A 12,231-nucleotide genomic window follows, 5' to 3' on the forward strand; every position below is an offset into this window, starting at 1 on the left:
GTTACGCCCCGTGTTCCGCCCACTTTCTAGTGTATGCGCAGAGGTTGTGCGCTTTCACTGTGCGCGTCGCGCACGTCTTTCGGGATGTTGCAGTGACGTGTGCGCCATGCACGGGTTTGGCGCACATCCCGAGGAAGACACGCGCAGGGACTTCCATGTATCGCTCTTTTTTTCCGCTTGCGCCTGCTTGCGCCTCCTTGCGCCTGCTTGCGCGTAGATTTTCGGCGCACGTTTGTTCCATGAATCGGCCCCTAAATCTTTGGTTCCCTGTTTTAACTCTAATAATTCTCCATCATCTTCTTGAGATAATTGTCGTCTGTCAAACATATTTTTAAATTCTAACTTGAAGGCTAACAAGTTCTTTAGTATATGATTCTCTTGACCAACTAATAATACTGACCAAGTTGCCGCCTCACCAGTAAGGTAAGAGAGCATAAAAGCTATTTTAGAAGCATCTGTATTAAAAGCTTCAGGTCTACAAATGAAATGAAGTTCACACTGTGTAAGGAAAATTTGGCATTTCTTGGCATCTCCCCCAAAATGTTCTGGAGGTGCTAAAGGGACTGGACCTATAGGTATATTCAAACTTCCCCTACTTCTCCCCTGAGAACTCGTTCCTTCACCCAAATGCTCTCTAATTAACACTGGTAATTCTCTACTAGGATTCTCTGAATCTCTTGACTCCAAAGAAATGTCCTCATCCCTACGGGTAACCTTAGAGTTTAACTCTTCAAACTTCACTTTTAATACCTGGTTTTCTTTTCGCACAGCCCTCATTTCCTCCTTTAACTCTGAAAACATGTCCCTGATGGAACTTGCTAATGCTTTTGTGGGATCCATATCAGCTCAGGTGGAAAAAATTATTGTGGGCCTTTCATCCTGTCAGGGTCCGGCTTGAACAAATTCCACAGGAGCTGATGCTGGCCCCACAGACCCTCACTAGGAATTCACCTCTCAACCCTAAAGTAAAGCTGAGCTGAGAACCCCAAGAAAGGGAAAGGGGAATTTGGATAAAATAACAACAGAGACACTGAAGCCCTGCAACCGTCTGGTAGGCTCTGGTATCTGTAGTAAACAAATACCCTTAGTTACTTATACATTAGTGTAGACTTCTTATCTTAAATTATTTTGGAAACAACTCTAACTTCTTTACCTCTTAAACCTCTGTTTAAGACTTAGAGGTTAATTATCTGCATGGAGTATAGAACAATTGTAGTACTTTAGAGCATATTGTCACTAGCCATTCAAGTCTCTTTAGAATCCTAAGTAATGACTCTTGCAAGCAGTTCACTGACTTAGATATTCTTGTTTCCTCCTTAAGAACATTAAACTCTATGAGATTTAAGTTTTAAACACTTTTAAAAACAATGCAGTCTTTTCTAATGAAGTATTGAATTCCTTTTGCGTGAAGGTTACTTAAATGAAACTCGTTAACTTTCTTGAATGCTGCTGCTCCTGCGTCTGAATCTTTCCTTTTTACAAGTGCGAACGTTTTGAGATGAACACGCGAATTCACAAGGCGTGAAAATTGTCCTCGCGATGAAAAAATCACACGCGCACTAAATTAAAGAGAAAACACGTACACGCGCTAAAAGCACAGGCGAACCTTAACTAATTCACGTACGCGTGTAAAACATGCACGCGATGAAAAATCACACGCGACGTAAAAATGGACTCGCGCTCTATCGCAACCAAACACCAGCTGTCGTACGCAACGTCACTCACGCGAAAATTGTACACACGTTAAAAACAACTCGCGCTCTGTAAAAATGGGCTCGCGCTCTATCGCTCTGCATACCCGCGCGCTCCCATAACGACGTTTCTGAAGTCACGAGGCCTCACGCGCGAGTTAAACAGTCTTGAAACACTTTCCATGTAATGTATAACCTTTAAACTTGTCTGCTTACTGTATTTAAACTGTAAACTTCTCTCAGTTAATAACTTCTTAACACTTTAACTTCTTATTAGAAAAGGGGAAATTCTCTGTGAAAATCTTTAAGCTTTAAAAAGAACGATCCCACCTGAGGTCTTCTTGTTCACTCTGGCTCAGCAAACGATTCTCTTACTTCTCTGGTAAATCTTCTGAACTCTGAAAGGCCTTTCTTAAGGAGCTTAACAAATGTACAACCAGCCACTGAATTTCTTTGGATGAAAGGCGGTTTAGCATCTTGCTCACCTCACAAGAATCAAACCCATTGTCCTTTCCACCAATCAGGCAAACCAAACATATCATTGTTCCTTTAACCAATCAGATTAAGTTTCTTTCTCTCCATCTTGACTTGGGCAAGCACAATGTTAATTCTATGTACAAACTCTTTCTGACCACTACTCAGCCAATTCTATGTACATACTCTTTCTGATTACTAATCCAGCCAGCCCTGACAGGTCATTACCTCATTTGTATCAGAAGAAAGCTGAAGAGAAGCCTCAAGGAATACAAGTATGTAGTATATGTGAAACACCGTAATTGACATGATCATCTGAATGGGGTAGGGACAGTTAGAAGGTCCGTGAGGGAGTTATGCAGCCAGCATTTAGATTATCATCTCCAGCATAAGTCTCTCAACTGTGACTTTTGTGGGCCGCCACAGTTCCCCACGAACCCCAATAGGTCACTCAAGACTGAAGCAAGAAATACACAATGCAGTCTAGTGTAGACACCCAAGAGTGGGGCAGATATACAAGGTCTCTCCACATTGTTCCTCTATGAAGCGTAGGGGAAAGAATTATAGCAAACAAAAAAGATGAAGCATCCAGAGTCCTATTCCTTCCAGGCACGACAATGACACAGTCCATAATCACCGAAATCCATAAACAAATGAAAACACCAAAAGTTATCCAACAATCAATAGAGAAAAAACAGCGTCCGCGGGATAGGCAAACCAAATACGAATAGTCGCCAGCTCGGAGCAACAATCACAAGCCGAAATCGTTCAGCACTGCGCTACTGCTCAAGGCCATGTTATTTGTGGTGGAAAGTGCCTGCGTCAGAACATAACGTTGCATGGCAACACAGCAGTCTTTGAACTTTAGTGCGGTTCCGTGCCATGGCCTCTGTGACAAGGCCTGCTTACAGGCCGTGTCAGGGAAAGGGGGGTCCACCCCAAACATTCCCTGGTGCTCGTGCAAGTGATTACAGACCCCCTCCCTACCTTACTGACGATGATGATGGCGAACACTGATGGGAGAAAGCCACAGAAGGAAGCAGCAGAGGGAAAAGCCACCACACAGCAGCAATTCATACAGCCAGCCGCCCAACACCGGCCATGCGAGAGAGGGATGCAGCAAAGTCTCCTGGGATCTACACGCCATTCAGAAAATGAGGCACCCACAAGCTTACCAGAGACATTAAGATTGAAAGGCCCATCAGAAGGCCTTATAACACAGGGACTCCAGTACCTCACAAACTCTCTCACTTTCCTTGCCAGAGATGCTTCCAGAAAAGTGGGCAGGGCTTACAAGCCCTTTTTGAAGTCTCCTTAAGCACTCCCCATTCCACACTCCCTTGAGCCAGGTAAGTGATTTCACAGGGTGTGTAGCCATTCCTGGGAGGTGTGAGGTATTTAAGGAGGTGTGTGTGAGTATGCAAGTGTGGGTTAGTTGGGTGAGGACAGGCGGTGGAGAAGGACCACCATTGCTTGGTCGTTGGCATACTACTACAAATTGATTAATGCAGCAAAACCCTTCTTATTTTCACAAAATGGCCTCACCATCGCCAGGGCCATGATAGGATCCAGATTGGATTACTGCAATGCTCTCCTTGGTGGGACATCTGGCAAAAACATTGCTAAGCTCCAACTCGTTCAAAACAACGCCCTTAGGGCTGCCACAGGATTTTCCAAGAAGGATCACATTTCTGATCTCAGAAGGCAGGTCCACTGGCTTCCCATTAAAATCCTTTCTCTCAATGCCTCGGCACCCGAGTGAGTCCCAGAGAGTCCCGCTTTGCCGCAGACGTATCTGCATTGTGTCTGGATTGTTTTCTAAACACGGACCACGGCACTCCAATCACTTAAAGACTACGTTCCCCACAAGGTGAAGATATAACCAAGGACACAATAGCTTGACATTTATCATATTTCATGATTACTTATACATCTTTCCCTTCTGTTTAGGCTGTGTGCCTCACGTTGTGGGAGTAGCTATAAAACAGAGCACGCGTGCGCACCCGAGTGAGTCCCGGAGAGTCCCGCTTTGCCGCAGCGTCGCGGCATCGGGGGCTATCAGTGATAATTCAAATTCTGTTTTGTAAATAAGCGATAGGCGATCTGTCTTGAGCAGATGATCCGACTATCCTTGAAATCTGGCATGCAGTGCATAGCCCGCTGAGGAGTGAGAGAGTGGGGCGCATAGAGAAGCCGAGTGAGGCTGTACCTAAAAACTCCACGCCGAGACGGGGTGGAAGTAAATATAGCGCAGCGGGAAGTGCGGACATCAGAAAATTCTGCAACGGTTCGCTGTCGGCCTTCCGTGCGCAATCTGGGAACACTCCCCAAAGTAGTAGTGAGCTGGGGGCTACAGGTAAGGTAATGGAGCCTTCGAGAATGAACCATGATGCCAACTTGGTGACTCCAAATCAAATTGGGCAAAGCTTGGGGCTAAACAGGGAGCAACCGGCCGGGTGCCCGATGGCAGTGTGTTCAATTTCAGACACGGCTATGTTAAACTCAGTACCTGCAACTGTGCGGACTCATGTGGGGTCACCAGTGCCCAAGGAGGAGATTGGGACTGATGTCTTGGTTATTGATCTGGATGCAAATGATTCAGTGTTTTCTGATAATCTGTTACCTGAAAATTTGTCAGCATCCCCTGTAATGTTTTCGGACAGTAGTATAAATGACTCTACCCCTGGTATGGCTGCCCCTTTATCGATAAAAGCAACAACTAACACTCACAGTACGAATACCTCTGTGACCATACATCAATCGGATAATGTATGGGGAATCACCCTACAGGCCATGAATATTGCGCTGGGTTCTATGTCCAGTGCATTGACTGTGTGTGAACAAAAACTAAGCGTACAGAGTGAATGTTTGCAAAAAATGATTGAATGGCAAATGAGGAATGCTCGCCAAAATGTGAAAGTAATGGATAAGAGAGTATCCACAAGTGAATTGAAGAGGTCTAAGAGCTCGATGGCTACCCAAACAGAGAATAAGTTAAAGAGCATTGAAACCTGCCGAAATGTACCGGTTGTACACAAAGATGCCAATATGGGAAAATCGGTAATCCCTTGTATTGATGAAATCATTTACGAAAAGGTAATGATTGAGCCGGAATTAGGAATCCCTGAGGAAAGTCGATCGGGATCAAAGCCCTATGTTAGTGGGGTGGTGCAGGATGTCCAGGTCCACTGCAAAAAGGCGGGTAGGCCCGTTTGTGATGTTAGTCAAGTGGAGAAAAAAGGCAAGGTTGGGGAGGGGAAAAAACCTCCAAAAAACTTCCAAAAAAACAGCAAATACCGAAACATGTAGGTAAATCCCTAGTAAAACAATGTTTTAAGGTGATCACAGTGCCAAAACAAAATACGATAGCTGTATTCCAGGCCATCAAGCAAAAATATCAGCAACGCGTGCAGGAGAGAAGAACTGACTCCCTGAAATTCACCCCAGTTCAGGCAATGGCGTACCCTCCATTGGATGACCTCATAGAGGTCATAGCAAAAAAAAAGATAGTGAAGTGGTCCAAACAAGAAATCGTGAGGTATCACTAAGTGTAAAGGTGGCTGTTGAACCAGTTACTGTCCCAGGAGTAGATGACTTAGCCCTGGCTGTACAGAGGTTGGAAATTCAGAAAGCTGTGGATGCGTATATGGCGGGTGAGTCCCCAGCTTTACTAGTACCTCCTCCCCAAAGGAGTTCGAGCGGAGGCGTTAAGGGTCAACAAATGCCTGCGAGTGGTCCTCAGAGAGTGAGTACGGTGGGAGCAGTGCGAATTGGTGTGGGTAATAATGGCACAGAGGAAATAGCTGCATGTGAAGGAAATAGGGCCCCTATCCTGAATCTGGTGTCGCCCCAAGCGCAGGGGGGTGCGGGGGTGGCCCCAGCCAAACCCAAGAAGGCTTGATCAAATTAGGAAACACAAGTGATTTGTCACATATGTCGGGGGCGATTATGTCCCTAATTGAAAATGCCCCCAATAAGATGCAAGGCCCTAATTTTCAAAGTGGTTCTCCTGTCCCGTCTGCCATCACTCCTTATGTCAAGAATAGTGCCCGTCAGCCATCAGTTAGGAATGTAACTGCACCGTATGCATTAGTTCTGGCATGTAGGAGCCCCTCATATACGCAATATGATCTAAATAGAAGGGCGGTAATAGCAATATTTTCAGAGATTCCCCAACTGGAGGATGTTGTTTCCTCAGATATGGTTTTAGTGGAGTTTTTGGTGAAGGATCAATTAAACTCTGTAAAGCTATGGTTTAAATCGTGAGTAGTGCAAAATGCAATCTGGCAAGCCAAAGAAGAACTACTCAATCTGGGATTTGTTCTCGACACTGCCAGTCCTACAGACAATGCCGTCCACTACAAACCATTTAAGGAATACGCAGAAGGGAGTTCTGGGGGGAGCTAGGAAAGATCTGAAAGCACTCCTGCCCTTTACCTCAGGTATGAGTCGATGCGTGGGGTTACAGAAGCAATGTGAGGATGAGGTTGGGGTGGAGCAGTTATCCCTGGTAAGTTGGAATACCAGGTGATTTAGTCACCTAATAAATAATGACCATAGCAAATTGAGGAAATATGATATACTCCTGCAAGAGACAAGACTCACTGCAGTGCCCATTTGGGACAATCATGAACTCTACCTAAATCCTGCAATCAAACCTGTGGTTGGGCGCCCAATGTCTGGAATTTTAACAGCTATAAAAATGGGTAGAGGGTTGACCTCAGAATTTTGGGCGATGCCAAATAAATATATGCTTCTGGTGAAAGTAATGGCCGGGGAAGATGGATATGCAATTTTGAATATTTATTGGAACCCGATTGCCATGTCGGATGACACTGATTTAAATTCACTCCTAGACCTGGTAGAACTGGCACAAGATGTAAGGGCTTTAGTAGTTGCAGGGGATCTGAATCTAAATTGCTTAAGTGAACTGGGCAATAGAAATAAAGCAAGATTAAAGAAGGTGGTCCTCTTTAGTGAAAGCTAGAGGCCTTATCGCTCTGAATGGAGCATTTGAATCGGATATTCCACCAGCTCCGACTTGGCAAAAGGGCGAAAGTAAATCTACTATTGATTACATATATGTCAATGGTTCTTTGTGGCCGGCTGCAACAAATTTCTGTGTGTCTAAAACGGATGTAAGTGACCATAACATCCTTAGGGCAAAATGGTTGACTGGACCAGCGCGAGACAGACATGACCAAAGGTCCATGAAGGGATCATGTGTAGTTAATGAGGGAGGGAACCGACTCTGATGGTCGGTAAAAGAGGTAGTAAATCTTGAGCGACTGTTGAGACTAGGGTTGCCCGATTGTGGCATTTGGATGGTAATGTGTGTAATGTTCAAGCGGATTTATTCCAGGTATTTCAGCAAAATTCTTGTAAAAAAAAGCAAATGACTACCCATCTCCATTCTTATGATAAGGAACTTAAAGATAGGAAAACGCAGCTCTGTGCTGGTTTGAGATCTGCACAAAAAGAACCCATGTATTTAAGAAAACCTTTAACCACCTCGTTAAGAACTACTTATAGAAATTGGGTGAGAGGTCATTCTGCTGCCCTGTATCAAGAGGATGAAGCTAACATGTTAAAGATCCTGGCGAGTAAGAACATTGCCAAAATGTGGTCAGCCATAAATCATTCTGTTGTCGCCCCGCAAGTTGCTCTGCAGGTAAGTGCAGTGCAAACGCAGGTATGGGTATCCCACGTCACTCGTTTGTATGCCCTACCCGATCTCGGTGAGGCGGTGGACCTAGATACTACCCCGTTGGCATTCCATCTGGAGTTTGAGGTGTCTGATGTTCTATACTTGATTAACACGGCTAGTAACTCAAAAGCAAGAGGCCCTGATGGCCTGTCGAACTTTGAGCTTAAAAAGCATCCAGAATTATGGGTCTCTATCTTGTTTAAGATCTTTACGTTGGTAAATGCATCCCAGGTACTTCCTAGTTCATGGACACAGGCGATCACAATACCCATTTATAAAAGGGGCGACAGACAAGACCCGAGCAGTTACAGGCCCATCTCGTTACTTGATGTACCTGGAAAATTGTTCTGTCGGTTAATCTTGAGAAAACTACAGGCTTGGGCAAAGTGTAAAAAGTTAACAGACCCGCTGCAAACAGGATTTATAAAGGGCCTTAGAACTGCTCCTAATATAATCACACTGAATATGATAAAAGCCCAACTGGTGGAGCGAAGGCAACCCCTGTATATGGGGTTCATCGACTTTAGAGCCGCCGTTTAATTCAGTGGCTAGAGCATTGTTGTTCCGAAAATTAAAACTGTACGGCTGCCCTCAATCCCTCCTGCCATTACTAATTCTTTTGCATTCAAAAACCACAATGGGAGTCCGCATCAACCTTGATGGGAAGTTATCACCTGAAATTGAGACGCTTCGTGGTTTAAAACAAGGCTGTGCATTGGCAGCGTTTCTATTTAATTTTTTTATTTTAGATCTGGGCCACGAGTTTATGAATTGTAGGGGTAACACACCGAGGTTGGGTACCAGAAAATTCCATATCTGCTATATGCGGATGACCTTATGTTACTATCCCAAACGCCACAAGGTCTTCAACACATGTTCTTACTGCTGGGTGACTATGTCCACACAAATAAACGTGTGATTAATGTGTCCAAATCGCAGATAATAAGCTGTTGTACAACACAGGGGCCAAGAAAACATCTATTTTCACGATTATGGTCCCTACAAGAGAATAAATTACTACGGGTGTCCAAATATAAATATCTGGGAGTGGATATAATTGAAAATAAATCAAGGAGTGATGAGGCGGTCTCCGCATGAATAAATTGCAGCATTTAACTGCCCAGTCTCGAATATTAATTAAACGATTTGGGAAATTCTCATTGAAACATGGGTCCTTTTATAAAAATGAAGGTGTTGCCAATTATGCTATATGGGGTAGAGGGTAGATTGGTGGAAAAACGCCAGTATTGGGAATGCTCTGGAATCAAAATATTGGAAACAAATTTTAGTCTTACCAAATACTGTGCCGATTGCGATTATTCACTATGAATTTGGTCTACTATCCCTATACTCGCAGGCTCTGCAGAGACAATGTGCGTTCTTTCGGAAATGCCTGTTGGGAGTAAAAAGTGGAACAATCTTAGAGGTCACTGGGCACAATTTGGTAAATTTTTGTAATATATTCCTGAAAACTGGGCGGAATTGTGTGATGGATTATCTGGTTGAGGCTGATGTGACTCTTGATTTACTATTACTGTACCCTGGGCGTTCGAAAGTGAAAATCTTTCAAGCAGACTGGGCTAGGAACATCACTAAGTGTATGCAATATAAAGACTTTAACATCTGGTCATTTGGAATGAAGCCTTATGGAATGTTGGCACCATACCTAGTGAAATTCCCGTCACCTAAGGTCCGTGCTGAATATCTAAGGCTTAGATTCAACCTATGGGGTACCCGTGAGGTTCTCTGTAGGCGGAAATTGATCCCTGTTGAACGAAACTTCTGTAGATATTGTTTATTAACGGACAAAAGTGAAACTCTACAACACTTGTTGGTGGAATGTTGTGCCCTAAAGAGAGTGCGTGCAAGATGTTTTAATAATGTGTTCACAATCTACATGGAGCTGTCAAAAGAACAGATATGGCAAATGCTGTTCTCAAACCCAAGGGTGAGGGTACAGTTAGCGATAGTTCAGTTTTTGAATATGGTATTACCAAGTGTGTTATAAACGCAAAGCGGTTAAGGGATCAAAGATCTGTTTACCTATTAATACAAGTTGTTATCTTGCCTCTGATGTTTGTTGTTAATATGTTCTTAATTAGAAGTGTATGTCCATATATCAGAATTTAGGGCATCAAAGTGCAATGATGTATTGTTATGTAGTGGTCCGCTCAGTTAATGAAACTGGGGGAAATTATCTGTATAGAGTAATATTGGCAATATGTATGAATGTTTTAGGTAATTTTGGTTCTCTATTTTCTGTTCCCTAATCTATATATATATGGAGGTTGAAAAGAAGAAAAAAATCTTTTTAATGTATGTTAGATATTTGAAAACTAAACCAAATTAAAAAACATATATATCCTCTCCCTCACGCACAAATGCCTCCATGACTTGGCTCCTCCATACCTTGCCCAAAGAATAGCCCGGCCTATTTCCTCCAGGCCTTCTAGACGGCCTACACCAACTTGATTTCTATCCCCAAGACCTGCAGAGTGCGTGCAGGTGGTACCAGCTTCCCAGCTATAGCAGTTTCACACTGGAACGCCTTACCTACGCACCTTAGGCGGATTGACTCTCACCTAGCTTTCCGCAAAGCCATCAAAACCAGGCTATTTGTTTGCCCACTTGTTTTTGATTTTGCCTGTATGCCAACTGCAACTTTAACCCAGTACCCATATGTGACTAAGTACCTCATGTTTTCTATGTAACCATAATCTTGCCTACGTACACTTTCACGCAACAGCGCCTTGATGCCTTTGGGCTGCAGCGTGCTCTACAAATGTAAAAACAAAAAAAAAAAATAAGGACGCCCAAAAGACCAGAGGAGGCGAAAGCAGAAAGCAATGCAGAAACTATCGGTGAGAGTGAGTCTGTGGAGTTTTTGTGTGAGAGAGAGAAGAGTGGGAGTAGGAGAGTAAGAGTAGTGAAGCAGAGGTAGTGGCTGTAGTAGTTGGGAGTAAGGTGGCGGGAGTAGTAAGAGAAGGACAGAACTGGTAGAGTGGTAGTCAGTAATAGAGAGGTGAGCAGGGCACCATATCCCTTGAGGAGGACAGTGGTAGTAGAGAGGTGGCGGTGGTAGTAGCAGATTAAGGAGAGTAGGAGAGGTAGAGCCGGATGGGAGGCATAACAGGAGGTGGTGAGTAGAGTGAGAGGGAGGAAAGAGAAGGAGGGAGGGAGGTATAGAACGGTTGTGGATACAAGTAGTAATAGGAATAGGAGTGAGAAAGGAAGTAAGATCAAAGGTCGAAGGTAGGAAGGCAGAGTGAGAGTTTGGAGGGACAGTGACGTGGTGGGAGGAGAACAACATAAAGGACCAGTATAGCTAAGTGTCAGAAGCGAGAGCGTGAAAGAAGCAAGAGTGCCGTTGAGCGAGAGAAGGCACCATTCCCCCATTTCCTGAGAAAGCTAGATGTTCCCTAGGGAGTCAGATAACCACTGTCATAGGGTAAACACCTGAGCTGTAGAGAAGTGAAAGACAGATAGGGGTTACCGATCATCCAGTTACTAACAACCCGGTAGGGACGTCTGGGGTTGGGAGGGGGAGTCAGGCCAAGGAAAGATGGGAGAGAAAAGAGCCAGGCCTAGCGCCAACTCCCAAATGACCCAGAAAGCCCATGAATTTGACATCACCAGCCATTCTGACCATTTTCCTTTGCAATAAACACCCTTGGTCTTTTCGTTAAGACTTTGAGTGATTCTTTGGGACGAGATCCCCCCTGTCAGAACGCACACGGCCGCCTCCACCTCAATCACGCGTCATCTCTAGGGAATACAGCCAGTCGTGGACCGTATGGTGTGACTTTACTGGCGCCTGCTATCTTGAGGACTCTGACAATAAGCCAGCTTTTAGACAGTAGGGGAATGACATTGAAACAGGAATTGTTGGCTTTTTGCTTGGATCAGGAACAACCTCATGAGGTGACGTGTTCATGAGGCCCAATGCATGATTGCATATGTGAATGGTAATCTTTACTCCTCCTTCACCTCTGGGTTGAGGGTTTGACTTTGAATCAACCTTCTTTACAGTGGGTGTTTTTCTCTGTTTTATTTAATTGTCCTAAAACTCTTATCCATAGAATCTCATCATACTCATCATTTACTTACTTTGTAATTTTAAGGATTAAAAGAAATATAAACAGACAGATGGACACACTACGATTAGCACATTTGGAAAATACTTTCTATCAATAATGGACTCTTTCTTTAATTTAAATTTAAGATCGGACTATGCCTCAATCTGCGAAATCTGCCATGGTATGCAGAAGCAAATCCAGACACCTTCTTTCCAAGATGTTATAACCTTTGTTCAGAGGATGAGAAGAATGCTTTCATTGGTAAGTTGATATGTTACACAAT

At 44.0% G+C, this 12,231-nt stretch overlaps 1 protein-coding gene across 3 annotated transcripts in view; it reads left to right on the forward strand.

Annotated features, from left to right (window-relative positions):
- The window catches only part of TTLL8 (tubulin tyrosine ligase like 8), a 732,112-nt gene that overhangs the window by 311,952 nt on the left and 407,929 nt on the right, over positions 1-12,231 (forward strand). For all 3 annotated transcript variants that reach the window (XM_069627869.1, XM_069627868.1, XM_069627870.1), the window contains exon 9: positions 12,095-12,209. In XM_069627869.1, the coding sequence (XP_069483970.1) occupies positions 12,095-12,209 (115 nt within the window). The remainder of the gene's footprint in view (positions 1-12,094; positions 12,210-12,231) is intronic.

Source organism: Ambystoma mexicanum, chromosome 12 (genome assembly GCF_040938575.1).
Source record: "Ambystoma mexicanum isolate Mex_15411 chromosome 12, UKY_AmexF1_1, whole genome shotgun sequence".
Classification (NCBI taxonomy): domain Eukaryota; kingdom Metazoa; phylum Chordata; class Amphibia; order Caudata; family Ambystomatidae; genus Ambystoma; species Ambystoma mexicanum.